The 19,087-nt window shown below is 45.1% G+C and overlaps 1 protein-coding gene across 2 annotated transcripts in view; it reads right to left on the reverse strand.

Moving 5' to 3' along the window:
• Positions 1 to 3,087: 3,087 nt before the first annotated feature.
• The window catches only part of TAF1B (TATA-box binding protein associated factor, RNA polymerase I subunit B), a 119,677-nt gene continuing 103,677 nt past the window's right edge, over positions 3,088 to 19,087 (reverse strand). For both annotated transcript variants that reach the window (XM_068280318.1, XM_068280317.1), the window contains one exon: positions 3,088 to 5,648. In XM_068280318.1, the coding sequence (XP_068136419.1) occupies positions 5,459 to 5,648 (190 nt within the window). In that variant the 3' untranslated portion in view covers positions 3,088 to 5,458. The remainder of the gene's footprint in view (positions 5,649 to 19,087) is intronic.

Consider the following 19,087-nt stretch of genomic DNA (forward strand, 5'->3'; position numbering starts at 1 on the left):
TGTGCACTGGGCCTGACTTTGCGCTAATGGGAAAGTGAGGACCATATTCATGCGTGCCCTGTACAGTTGCACTTGCAGCCATGAAATAAATAGGGTCCTGGGCAGCAATGAGGGGGCTGAATATGTTCAAGAACCCCAGTATAGGTAGCCAGATTCTGTCCACCCCCTTAGTATAGGTAAACAGGTGTGTGTCCCCTTTTTTAGTATAGGTAGCCAGATGCTTCCCCCTCCCCCCACAAAATAGGTAGCCAGATGCCATGGTCCCACCCCCTTTTAGAATAGGTAGTCAGATTCTCTCCCCCCCCCCCCTGTATAGCTAGCCAGCAGGCATGTCCCCCTCCCCCCCCCCCCCTTAGTATAGGTAGTCAGATTCTCTCCCCTCCCCCAGTATAGCTAACCAACAGGCATGTCGTCCCCCCCCCCCCCTTAGTATAGGTAGTGAGATTCCCCCCCCCCCCCCAGTATAGCTAGCCAGCAGGCATGTCCCGTTAGTATAGGTAGTCAGATTATCTCCCCCTCCCCCCCCCCCCCCAGGTATATTTCCCTGGAGAGCGGCTGTCCGATGTTGTCCCCTGTCAACTGCCACCCCACGCCCCCCGCCACCAGAAACCAGTGTGGATGTCTTCTCACCCCTTCCTCCCCCCAAACCCCGAGAGAGAGCGAGAGCAGAGTACCTCTCCAGCCTCCTAGCGCAGCCGCCGAAGTTTCCGCTGTCAGCCGCCGTGCATCTCTCCCTCTCCTGCTGGCGACTCCGGTCATGTGACTCACCGGTAACTTGCCAGCGAGCCACACATGTGAGAGACGCCAGCAGGAGAGGGAGAGATGCAAGGCAGCGGCTGACAGAGGAAACTTTGGCGGCAGCGCTGGAAGTCTGGAGAGGTACGTACGTTACTCTGCTGCTCCCGCTCTCACTAGGGATTTGGGGGGAAAGAAGACTTCCGCACAGGCTCCTGCTGGGGGCGGGGGGATTGTCGAAAGTTGGCAGCATCTGGCGGCAGCCGATCTCCCAAAGGATGGGGGGAAGGGGGTCTGGAGTGCGAAGCGCGGCTCAGCTGCGTGACCCTACTGCACGCACCTCAGGAAGCTTCTCCCACACGCATCCTGGAAGATAAATCCGGCCCTGCTCTCAGAAGCTCACCATTTTCTTCTTACAACAATTCTGACTGCTACCCCCTCCATCCAAAACACAAACGGATCATGCTGCAAAAAGCAGCAAGGATCCGTTTGCGTTCAGGTTTGGCTAGGTCCACGGACCGCTAGGATCACGGACCTCAGGCTCCGTCCTGCAACCGTGCCTAGTGTGGATCTAGCCTAAGGTAAGTATGTAATATTCATTTACAGCTACATCATGTGTTTATTTTTAATAATTTTACTCAGCTCAGGTTCCCTTTAAAGGACACCCTCAGGCTGCCACAGTCCTCTAGTAGGTCAGTTGTCTTCACAGGTTCAGCACATAACACCTCAAAGATAAAAAACACATCCCCCCATAGCATAAAACTATTCACAAAAATGATTATATATTAAAAATGGCCGCTCACATGTAAACGGCTTATGAAATAAGCATAGAGTTTGAAGGACTCTCTCCCTTAGCGTTGGTCGCCTGGCCGACTTGGGATGGCTCCTCTACTCCTCCATATAACCTCATGTATCTTCATGAGGTTATATGGAGGCGGGACTAATGCGGATACATGAGGTTATATCGAGGAGTAGAGGAGCTGCCCATGATTTGGCATAGATGGTTTTGGCATACTGCCTCAGCCAAAAACCATCCAGCATGCTTATAAAGCCCAAGAGACAGGAGCAATGGGGGACAACCAAAATCCACAGAAGAACTGTGGGTGGCTCTACAGTACTAGGTGTTTAAAACCACCTACTAGAGTTCCACAAGGGAACATGAAGCAAGAAGTATATGGAGGCTGCTATATGTATTTCCTTTTTACCCTTACCAGTTGCCTGAAAGCCCTGCTGCGATCTTTGACTGTAGTAGTGTCTGAATTAGGCAGGGTTCACATTGGCAGGGCATCCGCTCCTGTGCTGCGTTCCACTTCTTGAAGCGGAAGGATCGTACAGGTCGGGAACGTCCGCTCCAACGAGCGGAACGCAGGTAGCGGAACATAGCAATGTGAACTTTCCCACCTGGAAAGCATTGCTTCTGCGTTCCGCTCATCGGAACGGAAAGCAGCCTGAATGTGAACCAAGCCTTATACACCTGAAACAAGAATGCAGCTAATCTAGTCAGACCTCAGTCAGAAACATCTGATCTGCATGCTTGTTCAGGTTCTATGGATAAAGGTATTAGTGGCAGAGGATCAGCAGGGCTGACAAGCAACTGGTATTGTTTAGAAGGATACAAATATGTTAGCCTCCATATCCTTCTCACTTCGGATACCCTTTTCGAAAAAAAACCTTTGTGGTGGTGCACATTGCACTGATACTGCCTTATTTGGCAAGTCATGAGGGAGGCTTACCCACATCCTATATTAACCATCATTTTTTAGTTTTCTTGTTTTTTTTGTAGTTATCAGCATGCAGTTAGACAAGACAAGACAAATAACATTTATATCGCTCTTTTCTCCTGGCGGACTCCAAGCACCAGAGCTGCAGCCACTAGGACGCGCTCTATAGGCAGTAGCAGTGTTAGGGAGACTTGCCTAAGGTCTCCTACTGAATAGGTGCTGGCTTACTGAACAGGCAGAGCCGAGATTCGAACCCTGGTCTCCTGTGTCAGAGGCAGAGCCCTTAACCATTACACTATCCAGCCAGTTAGGCAGTGGACCAAAAGATTGTAAAAACTCTGAACTAAGCATTGTGGACAGGGGCATAATACACAATTATGAGAATTTAACGGAAAATATTGACTGTAGGAATTTCTTACACAGGCTCCTTGGTTGCTGGTTGTGTTGTCTAATCAGATTTGGGAATACCACCTGAACCTGTAGGAAGGACAGTGGTACCTTGGTTAGCGAGCATAATGTGTTCCAGGAATGTTCTTTTGATCCAAAGCACGTTTCTAACTTATACCAAAGCTAATTTCCCCATAAGGTTTAATGGAAACTCAATTGATTTGCTCCACAATCCAAAAAAACATTTCAGTTTCAAAATTTTTATTGAAAATTTTGCATTCTATATAAACAACAATTCGCAGACCTGCTGCGCATCATTAGGAAGGAACACAAGGCTCTTTCAAAAAAACTCAAAAAGAATACCTCAGCCCATTCGCTCCACGCATCATACGAACAGTCAAGAACAATTACATTTGAGGTACATCTTTTGGAACCAAGTCTCCACTTTAAACTGTACATAATGAGCCCATTAGGGCTACTAGAAGGAAAGACAGGAAAAAAAAAAAAAGAGAAATCCAAAAACATTTATAGAAAAATATTTAGTACACAGTACTGTATAAAGAAAAAAAAAAAAAAAAAAGACTTTCACTATAACTAACAATTACTGCTCACTGATGGTTCAACCCAACCTTTTTTGTGTGTGACTTTAGCAAGGAACTTATTTAATGACAGTTGCTTTTGCCTACTTTTGAGGATTTTATGGAAATGTGACGTTGTATAGCCCCTACACTCGTATCAAGTACAATCCTGCAGCGTCAAAGGTAGAAGAACCATTGGCTCAGTTGTGATGTGACGCGTGTATATGTTCTGCGCTAGTATATCAAGATGTTGCTAATTTAACAAATCAAAAGATCATAAAAATGTTTGCTTGTCTTGCAAAACTCTCAACCTGTAGCCGACCGCTCCACACCAATTGGCGTGAAGGCGGCAGTAGCAGCCCCAGAACTGCTCAACGCCAATTGGTGTGAAGTCCTGGGGTGGGGTTTTGCAGATCGCGCTGTCCCCCTGGGAGACTCTGAGAGCGATCAACTCTCATAGGCTGATGTCTATGAGCGCCGATTGCTGGGATTGGTGGGCAGAAAAGGGGGAGGGGGACCACTTGTGTGCTGAGGTATGTGGCCTTGCAGCGAGCCCTTAAAGCTGCAGTGGCCTAAATTGTAAAAAAATATCCTGGTCACTATGGTCCTGAAGGGGTTAAACCAAGTTACTGTGAATCCAAGGTTTTACTGTAAGCAGAGAAGTTCAGGCATTCTTGGTGCAATGATCAGGGCAAATACTTGATGAGGGAGCTCTATAAAAGTGTGAGAGATATCCAGCCAGGCATTCTGCCCGGTCTTTGGACTGGGCCGCCACCGCTGTGACTGATGACTCACTTGTCCAGCAGCCCTCTGCCATCTGCTGCAACTTTTCCCACTCTTGGAATTACTTTGGGACTTATGTCTCTGCTTCTCCACGCTAGATATCTTGCTACCATTGCTACAGCCTACATCCACCCCGAGATCCTGTGACTGTCATCTGGATGGGTGAGATGTTTAATGTGCTGCATGCACTTTATGTGCACTGCTTGGCTGCATACTGCTTGCTGATATATGCTTTGAGGATGGACAGCTGAACTCTGCTTCCTGCTGACACTCTGCTGCTAATATGCTGATAATGATCTGCTCTACGGTGATCTCTGATTGATGGGGTTTGAGCTGGTAAACTCCAGAAACAGCAGATACTGTTTTGGAAAGAAGCTTTGTGCCATGTGTTGTCTATCTATACACAATCTGGGACTTTTACATCGTTCTACCCATGCCTGTTGCACGTTTGCCGGTTTAAATGTGGTGTGTTGGGACAGGGTGGCCATCCCATGTGCTTTTAAATGTATCGCTTTATATTAAAGAGGAACTTTTACCCAGGATTGAACTTCATTCCAATCAGTAGCTGATGCTCCCTTTCCCACGAGAAATCTTCACCTTTTCTAGAAAAGATCATCAGGGACATCTGTATGGCTGATATTGTGGTGAAAGCCCTCCCACAGTGTGATTTCATGACCATGGTCCTGACAGCTTCCTGTCTGTGAACCTTGTTGCATTGTGGGAAATAACAGCAGTTTCCAACTGCCAAGCAACCAGTATCTTCCTATGTGCATATGTACATCTATAAAAAGTGTATGTGGTCATAAATAAATAATGGTAATTGTGCAGTCTAGTTTTTTTCTAGTCTGCCAGTAGTAAAGATGATGACATGCAGGCTAACTGTGAATCAAAACAACACAAACCAATTACATGGAGAATATCAATCATTTCTTGATCTCTCCTATTTTTTTCTAACTTCTCACCTTGCAATGTATTTATTTGTTTTTTGAACCCTTTTTGCTAAAGTTCCTCTTTAATAAATTTTGATATATTTCTTTATTGAAATGTTGTTTGTGCACTACTTTGCCTTACATAGTTGGTACGTATGTTCCACCATTAATTTGCCACTTTCATATAGTCTATAATACTATATGAATGCTCTTGTAGCAATTGAAGATTATGCCATGCATGGCCAGACTAATAACTTGTTTGTATGACTGAATAAGCTATTGGCAGAAATTTACAAAGAGATTTTTTTATATAAAAAATAACAGTTTATGATCTCTGCTCTCTTGTGTTTATGTTCTTTTTGAGGAAATTTTCAAACAGTTTCTCTTCTATCAAGCACACCTCGTGGTGGATAGTGCAGAGCTCCACACCCAGCACCAGGGAAAACAGGGACAACACAAAGTCATAGCTCCCAGAGAACTTCGAGCTGTCGTATAATTTCCAGTGTTTGCAATATCTGCAGGGGGAAAAAAAAAAAGTTGTGAGCAAAGAAGTCATTTCATTCTTCTTTTTTTAATTCAAACAAAGTTTTTATTTTATTCTTTTTGCATGACAGAAAAAAAATCTAATACCCATCATAATAAAATGAAAAAATAAAACCACGGACTAAAGCCGATCCATATGTTGAACTTGAGATCAATAACTTAATTATGAATGTTACATTTTAGGCTTACCCGGGAAAGTTTAAAGTTAGATAAGTGCGCAGGCTTGTACTAACCCAAAAGTAAGATCAAACAACGGCAAAAAAAGGGAACAAAGGAAATCTTTACCCTTCTTACATATTTAAAGGAAACCTGAGATTATTTAAATAGAAGAATTTATACTTACCTGGGGTTTCCTCCAGCCTATGTATCCTCCTATCCATCCTCCTAGGTCGCTCTGTTCGTTTTAAAGAGAGACCGTAACCAAGAATTGAACATCAACCTAATCAGTAGCTGATACCCCCTTTCCCATGAGAAATCATTTCCTTTTCTCAAATTTATCATCAGGGGGCTTTGTATGGCTAATATTGGGGTGAAACCCCTCCCACAGTGTGATGTCCGGACCATAGTCCTGACAGTTTCCTATCTGTGAACCTCATTGCATTGTGGGAAATAACAGCTGTTTCCAACTACAAAAAAAAACAAGCAGCATCTCCTTCCACTGACATCACCTGCCAGCAGTAAAAATGTCACTATGTGATAAATGTCAAAATGTAAGTCAGGGACTGACATCACCTGCCAGCAGTAAAAATGTCACTATGTGATAAATGTCAAAATGTAAGTCAGGGAGAGGAAAGATTTAACAATGGGCAAACACTGACTAAATCATTTATACATAATTATTGTGAAAATGAAGCACTTTTTTATTACATTATTTTCACTGGAGTTCCTCTTTAAATCTTCCCCGGTACAAAAGCTTCAGTCGCCCCAGACCGGGTATACTGCGCATGCGTGACTGAAGCCTTTGTACCGGGGAAGATTTAAGACGAACAAAGCCACCCAGGAGGATGGCAAGGAAGCCCATGGAGTACATGGGGTTGGAGGAAGCCCCAGGTAAGTGTAAATTCTTCTCTGGTACACTTTAAGGTAGACCAGGCTGACCACGAGTCTCATACATTATTAAAGTAAACCTGTAAGTTAAAAAAGGCAATAGTTAGATACTTACCACAGTAGAGGGAAACCTCTGGATCCTCCCCCAGACTACAGATCCAGTGCTGGAAGTCTATGGCCGTGCTCCCATCCATGAACGAAAGCAGCTACACTGCACAAAAGAAAAAGCTTAGCTCGAGGAGCTCTGGCCAGTGTGGCTCCGCTCGTTTGCTGACGGGTGCAATCGGAAGATCCCATCGCACTGCTAAAAAAGAGCCGTTGGGGATTTCCACGTTAATAAGCGGTAATCCCCTTTCTGGATGAAAGCCAAGCAGGAAGTGAATCTCTTTAGCGCTCACTTCCTGTGGCGGAAATACGGATTGCGCAGGAGTGTATTAAAAAATACGCTTCCCCCATGCGCGCCGCAACATGAAAAATAAAAAAATAAAAATCTGTGTCTCCATAGACTTACATGACTTCTGCTCCGCTGCATGTTGCCGCGCAAGCCGACAGCCAACGCGCGGATGCCCTAGCTTCAGCCATGCGGCGACAACATCACTTCACTTTCATTGTCGATTCTGATAGTAAGGGGAGGTAGATGGATCTATCTTCTAAATGTCTTAAAGCTTCAGTTGACAATGTTCGGTAGAGAGAATGATCCCTGAGCCTGCTTTGTCAGCCCTTTTTAGTACAATTTGATCCCTATTATCTTTAAGCTATTTTAGGGTTTCCGATTGCTTTCTGTTGATGTTTTGGAGCGCTAGTGGATACTGCAAAAGCTTTTATGTCTCTGTCACCCGCTTTAGAGAAAAGGTGTAAGCTAGAACCAGCAATCAAAGGAAAAGGTAGTGTTGATCTACAAGGTAGAAACAGACTGGTCAAAGTAGACTCTGGTGGGGGACTATTATTAGTCGATCCCCTGATGACGCAAGACTGCGAAACCAGTCGGGAAAGAGACAGGCTTTTATACTTTCTTACTGGTTGTGGACCAGCATACAAGCGCAATATTGTTTCGGGGTTCCCATTGCTCTGGCCTCGTATGTAAGTTTTATTGAATTTTATTCATTTTTTATGGCTATGGGCTATGTTTTTTAATAAACGGGTTACACTTAGATCTACCGTTTATTTGCATGTTTTATTGGCCTTGATCTTCCGGATGGTGTACCCGAACTAACATAAGGATTTTTGGAAGTCTTGGATCCCGGGTGGTTCCTGGTCCCCTTTTCTACCACTGAATGCGAGACATACAACCTTATAACGTGGATTGTCAGCAGTTGGTAAGCTCCCTCTAATCCTTTGGGTGACGGTCTACCACTTGGATATGAGAACTTAATGACCATTTTGGTGAAAGACGATTGAATGTGAAACAGTGAATTTACTTACGATCTGTGCTGAATTTTTAATAGCTTTTATATGTGTGGACTTTCGGACTCTGTCCTTTCTCGGCAGTGAACTATTGATTTCCTAGGCGCTGATTTTTTGTTTTGTTGATTATTAGTCGATTGATTCTAAAGTTCAATTATACAAGTTCTTGATCTTCAGAATTGCAGTTTAATTGGTGGCTGAAACCAAAAAGGATATTGAGCTAGATGGTGTGAGCAAGGTACAGATTACTTGGAAGAGTTGCCCTTTACTTTTCTTATTGAAGAGTTGTATATTCAGCCTCCTAATATTCTCATACAAGTCCACCGTAAAATGTGCAAAATTAAAATCCTGCGTAAAGAAAGATTAAGTCCTCTCTGCAGGGGTGGGATACATCCATCTGGTTAGGGTATTTCCAAAAGATTATGGACTTCCAGCTTCAGGGTTGGTATCGTAGTCTATTCTTCCAAATGCAACGTCAAGGAGTTTGCCCAGCTTTCCAGGTGATCTGTTTTTCTGGTGGTTTTTGACCTCCCGTGCCTGGTGTGGTGCCTAAAGGACAACACACGTTGCCGATTTTCGGGGATTTATAATAGATTAGGTGTTCGTCACCACTTGACTCTGTGTCCATCGGCCAGACCCCGTCAGGGGGTGGGGACTTGTCTCCTGCCCCTTGGGCAAATAAAGCCAATACTGAGACAAGAAATGAAGCTTTTAATTATGTTACGTATGTTATGTTTTTTTTATTTTTAACTCCACAAAGTTCTTAGCGCTCAATATCCTGTGCTACAGTGTTCCGTGGTCATTGTGAGAAGATCAATAAACCATATTTTTATGTACAAGGTATATTTACATGTAAGAACTGCTACCAGGAATCCTTTACTGTCCAGAAAGAACACCACTGGAAAGACTTACGTTTGTTTATAAAGACCTGGACTCCGGAAACAATGGTGGATATGGGGAACCTGAACCAAGTAAAATTATTTAAAATAAACATTATGATATAGCTGCTAATGAAAATTACATATTTACAAATCACAATTTCTTCTCAGAAGCTCACCATTTTTTTCCTTCTAGTTTTGACTAGTTTTAGTCAGATTTATCTCTGAAAAGCCTTGGGGCTCTTTTCCACTGTATAAGTTGCTGTCAGTTATAACTGAAAGGACAACTGATGTGCAAGGTAATGTTCCCATTTCCCTATGGCTTAATTGGGCGTTATTACAAGTTAACCGAGTGCTGACCCTGAAGCTGTTATGGGGGTCATTGCCAGTTTTAAGATGGCGGAGGACAGAGAATTCCATTGTACAGCCACAGAAGATGCTGACGCTATTTAAATCAATAATAATAATTGATCACAGTGGACAAACAGGACGTGAGAGAGGAGAAAGAGATTGATGAGTAGATGACGTGGGAGGTAAGTATGACATGCGTCTGTTTATTGAATTTTATTTTTCAGTTCAGGTGTGCTTTAAGATTTAAAGCCAATTTGTTACATCAGAACCAGGGAAGTTCAGATCACAGAATCCAAATATACATTTTTCCTTTTCCACAGAAGTCATTTTAAATAACTCAGCTTAATGTGAGCATAAAAGACCTCTCATGAGGCATCACTGGTGAATATGCAAATCATTCATTTTTAGCAAGAGGACTTTTTGGTCTCTTTAAGCCCCTTACAATATCCTAGTGGTTCTGGGACATCATGGGATATCGGGCTACTCTGCATCACAGATTATTTCTATTGGAGGGTGTTTGAGGAGAATATGAAATCATCTGTAGTAACCTTACTGTATCCACCATAAGAAAATGGCATACCGGTGGTTTATTGGTGGAATAAATGATTGCACAGGTAAATGCTCACAGTTTTTCTTTGGCGAGTTACATCACCTATATCTTTATATATAAATTTTGAGTAAGGCTAATTCAGAGTGCTCAGTTGCATTGCAGAATAATGCTACAGGTCAGCTCACTGTCCATATAATCCTATGGGCCTGTTCACAGTACTGAGTTGTAAATAATTGCGTTATTCTAACTTGCTTCATGCAGGCTTTGTATTAAACTCTATGTCCAGTCTCCATTGCAGGTCACCCTCATAACGCATGTGTTATGCAACTGACCACTGTGAACCCAGCCTCAAGCTGGATAACGTACTGGTAAGGCTGTTGCCATTGATGTGGGATTCGAGCCCTTTGACAAGAGTTCAAATCCCGGCTCAAGCGGCAGTGTGTAAAACAGTAAGGAATCTCTGGTGAACACAGTGAATCCAGCGCAGGAGACAGGGAGTAACTGCGGCGCCGTCAGAAGACGGAGCTGAAGTTATCTTTAAAACACAATAATTAGGCTTCCAGCAATTGCTGGAAGCCGAATTATTTAATTCCCCACCATCCATGGCGGCCTGGAGAGGAAATAGTATTTAAAGAGACACTGAAGTCTCTTAAAAATCATCTTTTTATTACAAAACCCTGTGAAACATTACTGTCCTAACTAAGACGCCGCATCCCCACGGCTGTAATCTAACTAAATCCCCCCCAACTCCCCCCTCCCTCTCCCCCGCAAAATCCACGACTTTCTTGGTCGTGGATTTTGCTGCTGTTGGAGGCAGAGCAATGAGCTGCAGCTCTGCCTCCATTCACGTCTATCAGTGGCGGATGTCCGCCTCTCCCCGCCCCTCTCAGTGAAGGAAGACTGATAGGGGCGGGGGAGAGGCGGCGATTGGGGCTGACAGACACAGCTGCGGCTCATAGCTCTGCCTCTCACGGAAGCGCTGCCCGGATTGCCCCCCGGGGAGTTAGGGGGGGGGATTTAGTAGGACTACAGCGGCGGGGATGCAGCGGTTTAGGTAGGGCAGGGATGTAACACAGGTTTTTGTAATAAATAGAGGATTTTTAAGAGACTTCAGAGTCTCTTTAACACGGCCAGGAACTTGTGCAGAAGCAGGATCAGCCATATACCGGCTGTATCCTGCGCCCAAGTCTCCTGCGCCAATTCCACAGGTACGCGTCTCTGGGCAAGGCTCCCTAATGATCCTGGTCACCGGAGAAGAAAGTGGCTGCAGCTCTGGCGCTTTGAGTCCGCCAGGAGAAAAGCACGTTTAACCATCTTAGCGGTATGGACGAGCTCAGCTCGTCCATCACCGCCGATGGCTGCCGCTCAGGCCCTGCTGGGCCGATTTTGTTCAAATAAAGAGCAGCACACGCAGCCGGCACTTTGCCAGCCGCGTGTGCTGCCCGATCGCCGCCGCGAGCAGCGGCGAAAGAGGGTCCCCCCAGCCGCCTGAGCCCAGCGTAGCCGGAACAAAAAGTTCCGGCCAGCGCTAAGGGCTGGATCGGAGGCGGCTGACGTCAGGACGTCGGCTGACGTCCATGACGTCACTCCGCTCGTCGCTATGGCGACGATCTAAACAAAACAAGGAAGGCCGCTCATTGCGGCCTTCCTTGTTTATTCTGGGCGCCGGAGGCGATCGGAAGAACGCCTCCGGAGCGCCCTCTAGTGGGCTTTCATGCAGCCAACTTTCAGTTGGCTGCATGAAATAGTTTTTTTTAAATTTAAAAAAAACCGTCCCGCAGCCGCCCTGGCGATCTTAATAGAACGCCAGGGTGGTTAAATGTTCTGTGTCTTGTCTTTTCTAAAGATGAAAAATATCTATGTTTTCAACATGACCCTCTACATGGAAGCAGGAAACGTGGGCACCTGAGGCAAATGAACTATTGGTAACTGGGTGCCCCATAGGCACTAATGCAAAATATCGGCTATTGGGTGCCAAAAGCAGAAATTTGGGCAACCGATAAATAGCGGGTGCCGGGCCCGACTAACTGAAATGTTAGATTTTGAGAATTATTGTTTTGAAATTTGTTTTGAGTGTTATTATTTTGTAAATTATCGTTTTGAAATGTATTGTTGTAGACATTCATCCTTTTTTCACTTGCGTTATTTGCGACGGAGGAGGGGGGGGGGATTTAAAATTAGGTGTAAGGAAGGGGAGTTTTAAGGTTAGGCACCACCAGGGAGGGTCTTAGGGTTAGGCACCACCAGGGAGGGTCTTAGGGTTAGGCAACGTCGGGGGTCTTAGGGTTAGGCACCGCCGGGGGTCTTAGGGTTAGGCACCGCCGGGGGTCTTAGGGTTAGGCACCTCCAGTGGGGTTTTAGGGATCAGTAGAGAGAGGGTTGAATGTAGGGTTAGATTTAGTTGGGTAAAATAAATAAATAAATAAATTAAAAAATATAAAATAAAACGGTATTTTTACTATTCTCATTATGACTAAATATTTCTTTGATTTCATTGATAGACGATATTTTGCAATTTCAGCTTCACCCTGCACTCTTTTTGATACCGTTATTTTAACATATTTATTATTCTTACTCAGATAAAGATGAAAGAGCAATAAAAAAAATTGTTATAAAAGATATTTTACAATTTCGGCTTCACCCCATAGCCTTTTTTTCCCTGTCTCCCGTATTTAATGTATGCTTCCTGTTCACCTAAGAAGTACTAATAAATATGTGGGAAACAAGAGATAGTGGTTGTAGCCTTGTTAAAGGTACTTGTGTACTTGTTAAAACAGTAGCTATAAAATAAATACGGGAAACTTAGTTTATTACAGCTGAAAAACACCAGACTACATAAGCCAATCCTTGGCATTGTCCATGGTACTTTTAGGCTTAGCTATATCTGCTCAGCCACAGAAATCCAGCTGATGAAGCTCCAAAGAACAGTTTCTTTGTTGATGTTGTTTTCAAAAGGTACTTTGGAACTCGGTAGTGAGTGATGCAACCGAGAAGAGGCATTTTTTAATTTAACTGAGCTCTGTTCTGGGTGCTCGTGCAGCCTGCTGCTTCAAGGTTGATCTGTACGGCAGTGAAACATCTAATGCTGTGCATACACGAGTCGACCCGGCGGCTCTATTAGCTGCCGGATCGACTCCTGCTGCGTCCCCGCGGGCGGCCGAATTGATTCCAGCTCGTCCCCGCGGGCGCTCCTTATCTTCCTCTCGATTCCCCGCTATTGTCCGCCTGCGGGGATCGAGCGGGGGATCGATCCAGCGGGTCATCGGACCTGTCAGAAATTATCAATCGAGCCATCAGCGGCTCGATTGATAAGGGCGCATCGGCCCGTGTATGCCCAGCATCAGAGGAACAACAGGAGAACGAACATTTGGTTGAGCACTTCTGTACGCTGTATACACATCCGACCCCTTGTTGTAAAACGAGTGATCCACAACAATTTGCGACAAACGAAGTCTGAGCATGTATGAATTCATAGATGGTCTACTGATTGGATTGTTAGCCTAAGGGCAAAACCATGGACCAAGAAGTCCCAGACAAGAATTGCTTGAACAGAGCAATCGTTTCTTATTGATCCATACAAATGACTAAGACCAAACTGTCCAAACTGATCAGCTAGGATGAATTGGTCTACAAAGATGATCATCTCTGTCTTTTACCGTTGTTGTTGGAAAGCAATTTTTAAAAGGTTCAATTAGTCATTCCTTGTTCGTTTCGGGCAACAGCAGTCAAGCTTTGTGTACAGAGAGCTAAAGTTTGTACACATGCTGGATTAACTACTCTGAGACCACCTGACGCATGATGGCGGCTGCAGGGTGGCTTAGTCCATCACGCACCGGCGCGCGATCTCACGATGCTCGAGATTTGACGGAAGCTCACACTAGCTCTAGTATAAGCTTCTGTAAATAAACAGAGCTGAGCTCCGTGACAAGCCTGCCAGCCACGATCTCGGCTGGCAGCCTGTTAAGGGGAAAAAAGCTGTTGTACTGCTCTGCAATCTAGCCCAGCACTGTACTGGGGGCAGCTCTGATTGGATCTCGGGGGGAGGGGGAAGGGAGGAAAACAAAAATGTTGATTTTATTTAAAAAAAGAAAATAAAATCAGATGCCACCAACAAAAAGCTCTGTTGGTGGCAAGAAAAGGAGAAAAAATTCATTTGTTGCCGTTAAAGCTGCAGAGTGCTGAATTGTAAAAAATGGCCTGGTCACTAGGGGCTGTAAGCCTGTGTTCCTCAAAGAGGTTAAACTCTGCCAGGACACCCCGGGCTGACTTATAAAGACTGCCTTGGACAAGAGCCTAGTGTATGTATTGATGTCGCTAAAGTTCCAGCCTGCCTCTGCCATGGTGCTAGTATAGTTGTGTCAGATATTGTTGTCTGTTGGGTAATGTCTATACACCCCCTGCCTCTGATGCTGCCATGCAAAGACAATGTGAAATTAAAATATATGACCTTTCACATATTGCTTGATAGGTCTTCAAGTCTTTTTGTACCTTGAATGTACTGTGTTCTTGATTGTCTACTTTTGTTCTGTTTTAGTTTATGTCTATGTAACTCATGTCTTTTAAATGCATATTTTGCAAAAATTTCAATAAAAACACACACAAAAAAAAGAAAGAAAGAAAAGAAGATCCAACATGCCAGATCTTCAGTGATATCCAACACCAAGGTGATCTACTGTAGAAGCATATAGTTATCCCATTCGCCTCCCTCATTCCCACTCCATAGTAGCAGACTAGCTAGATTAGTGACAAGTGATGGTCATGTCTAGGAGAACTCATGGAGAAACATGTGATTAATTTGGTCAGGTGATAGATATGCAAGTCTTTGATTTTCAAGTCATGATCAAGTGCTAAACCAGGATGTAATCACAGCAAATCAAAGCTTTGCAAATCTATCAGCTGATCAAACAAATCACATGCTTCTCCATGCGTTCTCCCAGACATGATCATCACTATTAGCAGGGCCAGACCGACCATGAAGCAGCCTGAAGTACCTTCAGATGGCAGATTACATAAGGGCAGCACCGGGTCAGTGACATCATGAGCGGGGGTGCAGGCTTTGAAGGGATGACAAACGCCTGGAAGAAGTGGGGAGGGGTGAACAACATCGCTCCTCCCTCCTTCTCCATGGGGCCCCCTTCTGTGTCCCCTTGCAGAGCTGGCGCATCGGTGCATTTCTGTAAATCTCTCAACTGTCCATGCAACGGTTTCTCGGCAGCAGGCTTCTATCTACTTCCTGTTTCCATATGCGTCATGCAGGGAAACAGGAAGTAGAGATGAGCCAGCTGCTGATAAGCATGGACAGGTGAGAGATTTACAAAAACGCACCGCTGCTCCAGCTCTGCAAGAGGACACAGGAGGGGGCCCATGGAGAGGAAGGGAGGAATGATGTCGGCCCCCTTCCCATTTCTGCTGTGCAGGTGTACCCCCTTCCAAGCTCTGCCAAGGGGGGCGGGGGGTGGCAGCAAGATGAAAATTGGCTTCAGGCAGCAAATAGTGAAGAACTGGCCCCGACTATGAGTGACATATCTGTAGTGAAGTCAGCTCCATACGGTCACCTGAGCAATTGGGTCCTGTTTCCCGCAGGCTACAACAACTGAAAGCATGTCCCATGCCATGATGAAAATCACTAAGCTCATTGCCAGTCTTCTATCTAAAGATATTGCAGGGCAATACACCTGACCTTATGCACCTGTTAGTAATTAATGGGTGTGGCAGAAAGACCAAACCTAATAATTAGAAGGCCTGTCCACATTGCTTTAGTCATGTGGCCTATCTGTGAGTGACACTCGCTACAGACGTAAAAGCTGAAATAACAAATGCTATATATCACTGCGTGGTTAAACAATAACACTAGTTATATTTCCAAAGCCTGATGACTGCTGTAATCACACAGTTAAAGCACCTGTCACGATGTGAATAGACTGCAGATTCTCTGCACAGGTAAGTAAATGGAGACAAGGGGAAACTGCCAGGGGTGGGTGTGGACCAAACCAAAGACTTGATTCTTGCAGGCATTAGCTTTCACCAACTGCTGGAAGGTTCTTGCTCACGCAGAAGAATTTACCTCCACAACAAAGCAGCTGTAACACAACACTGTTTGCATTTCTCCAACCACCAGTGTCACGGTAGATATATAATGACACACACACAAGACAAAGGTGCACAGGAGGAAAGAACCAGTCTGCCACTAATAACGAGAGTGTGCAGAATTCTGAAGCATCTGGGAAGGAGTGAGTTCAGGTATAACGGCTGTATCTAATGCACTTTCAGTCGCTGGCGCCACCACGGTTATATCAGGCATCTCCGTTCTCATACAGAGAATAGATTACATCTTTCTCTTTTATGTTTTGTATGATTATTTATCCACAGTTATTAACTTTCAAAGTTAATCTTTAAGCCTAGGCACTGCCAACCAAGGGCAATATAATGCCGGATTATTAGTACTGTCAATACCGAAACCATTAAATTCTACCAAGATGGAGGCAGGAAAGGAAGGCCGATGATTATTTTAAGGAGCACCTGTCATTTTACATAGGGAAAGTATCCAGAGTTGGGCTTTAAAGCAATCATGAAGCAGAGCCAGGTAATAAACAGCATGAGATTAAAAAGGACATACCTATGTACCATATTTTTCGGACTAGAAGACGCACCTAGGTTTAGAGCCGGGTCAACATACTTCAGACTGCTGGAGGGCCGGAGTATACATAAAATGATGTAGAAGCCAGACAATGAAGCATACCCAGGTGACAGCCTACAGTCCAATTGGACAGCAGTGTCACCTGATGTGAAATTTGATTGGAAACCAGCGAATTACTGCTTTCTGGCTTCTATGTGGATGGGTGGTGACAGCACTGCTATTCCATATCCGGACCACCAATATTTAAACATGTGGTTGACCACATCTATAAGTAATACATTTTGTGTGTGTGTGTGTGGGGGGGGGGGGGGGGGGGGGTAAAAAAGCTTCAGGGGGCCACATTCAGCCCACGGGCCTTAGTTTAAGGACAACTGGTTTAGAGGATAAAAAAAAATATATACTAAACCTGGCCTTTTTGCAGGGGTGTCTTGTGAATGTTCTCCCCCCTTATTATGTCTGCTTTGTACCTCTTTTGTCTACCATGTGTCCTATGTCCCCCATGTGTCCTATGTCCCTCATGTGTCCGCCTCTGTGCCCCCTTTGTGTCCTCCTGTGTCCGCCTCTGTGCCCCCTTTGTGTCCTATGTCCCTCATGTGTCGGCCTCTGTGCCCCCTTTGTGTCCTCCTGTGTCCCCCACGTGTCCGACTCTGTGCCCCCTTTGTGTCCTCCTGTGTCTGCCTCTGTGCCCCCTTTGTGTCCTATGTCCCTCATGTGTCCGCCTCTGTGCCCCCATTGTGTCCTCCTGTGTCCCCCATGTATCCGCTCCTGTGCCCCTTTGTGTCCTATATTCTGCATTGTCCTACTTGTGTCCCCACGTCCTCCTCCATATCCCTTTGTGTTCCCATGTCTTCAGTTTCTGCCCATGTCCCTCATTTGTACCTGTGTGTCTCATTTTGTCCACGCGTGTCTATTTGTCCCCCTCCGCTCCCCTCCATGTACAGTAATTAGCATTGGCTTGCTTCGTCCCGAGGGCACACTCTTCCACTAGTGCCGGTCGAGTAATGAAGAAATCAGCAGAAGACAGCACTAGTGGGGACAGTAAGGAAGAGGAGAAACAGCTGATTGCCACGGCCGCACTCCAGTCAGGTGAACCAATTACTGTACATGGAGGGGAGAGGAGGATGACTGGGGGTCAATGCAGGGAGTGCCCGAGATTGCAGCAGGTCGTATCAGCGAGCAGTCGGGGACTCCTTGTAATTGGACTTTAAGAAGCAGGGACTTTTTCTCCATATTTTTGGGGGGAGAAAAAGTGTGTCTTAAAGTCAAAAAAATACAGTGTGTACTTATGGTGAAAGCTACATCCAAATAGGCAGAGGCCTGGGGCAGCTGGTGCCTAAGTGGGCAGCTGGACATGGAAGAAAAGACTAATGCATTATAGAAGAGGAAGGTGACAATAGGAAACAACTGTACCAGAGAGCTGTCCATGAAAGACAGGAGCTGCTGTGCGACAAGTGGAAGAGGGTCCTATCTATATAGAAGGTAAGCCACAAGGAAGTTGGTCTACAGAAGGAAAGAATAGCTCCAGCCATGCGTCTACATTTTCAGTAATTCCACAGGTTGATGTAACAAGTGAAACCCCGGGTGAGCAGAGCTTCCCTGCTGGTTGGTGAAGCCAAACAACCACATTAAAGAAGCAATAAAGAAGTTTGACAGCTCAAACAGAGGGACATTCTTCCTGACACTATTGCTAAAAGTACTAAATTTGAATACTATTTTCCTGGTCTCTATTTTTCAAACAATAAAATTGAATGTAATCTCTCAGAGATGTGATTACAAATCATGCCCCCCCCCCCCCCCAAAGGAAACGAGACCTGTGAATAGAAAGAATCGATACATACCCGGGGCTTCCTCTAGCTCCATAAGTACGTCTGAGTTCCTCGCCGCCGTCTAGCGGTCTGCCATTCAGACGCAATCAGCCCCGGTAAATGGCGCAGTCGTGGTCTTCTGTGCACTAAGACGTGCTAATGGGGCTAAAGGAAGCCCTTGGTAAGTATCGATTCTTTCTATTCTTAGGTCTGTGGTACACTTTAATGTTTTCAACCCTTCCTTTACCTCCCGTTGGTGATCCTCACAGCCTGAGGGTCCTTCTTCTAAGGATCATAAAACTAGTGTGGCCATCAGGATCTTCAAACCCATAGCATGTAGCCACAAACACACCTGACCTGGTGTATCGGCAGGCACGTAGCTGGGGTTTAATTAATGTAGTAGCGGCTGCACAAGTGGAGTACCGCAGACGCGCTATGAGCACATCGTGCGGCAGTTAGGAACATCACCATGCACACGTTAAGAGCTCATGCTATGCTGTCAGGACCTCGCACAGCATGCATGTGCTAATATTAACCTGTGCTGTGTGCGCGCGGTAGATTTAACTACGGTAGGTTTAATGACTCAAGCCCATTGATACTGGTGCACTACAAATCTCCTTCGTGAAAGGTCTTACAGGAGACTTAGGTTGAATGGCCACATTTTGTGGTGTGTGGCCAGTTCCACACCAGTATTCCCTTCTACACCACCAGGGATCACCATCTGAATACATGGACAGCA

This window comes from Hyperolius riggenbachi, chromosome 4 (assembly GCF_040937935.1).
Source record: "Hyperolius riggenbachi isolate aHypRig1 chromosome 4, aHypRig1.pri, whole genome shotgun sequence".
Lineage (NCBI taxonomy): Eukaryota > Metazoa > Chordata > Amphibia > Anura > Hyperoliidae > Hyperolius > Hyperolius riggenbachi.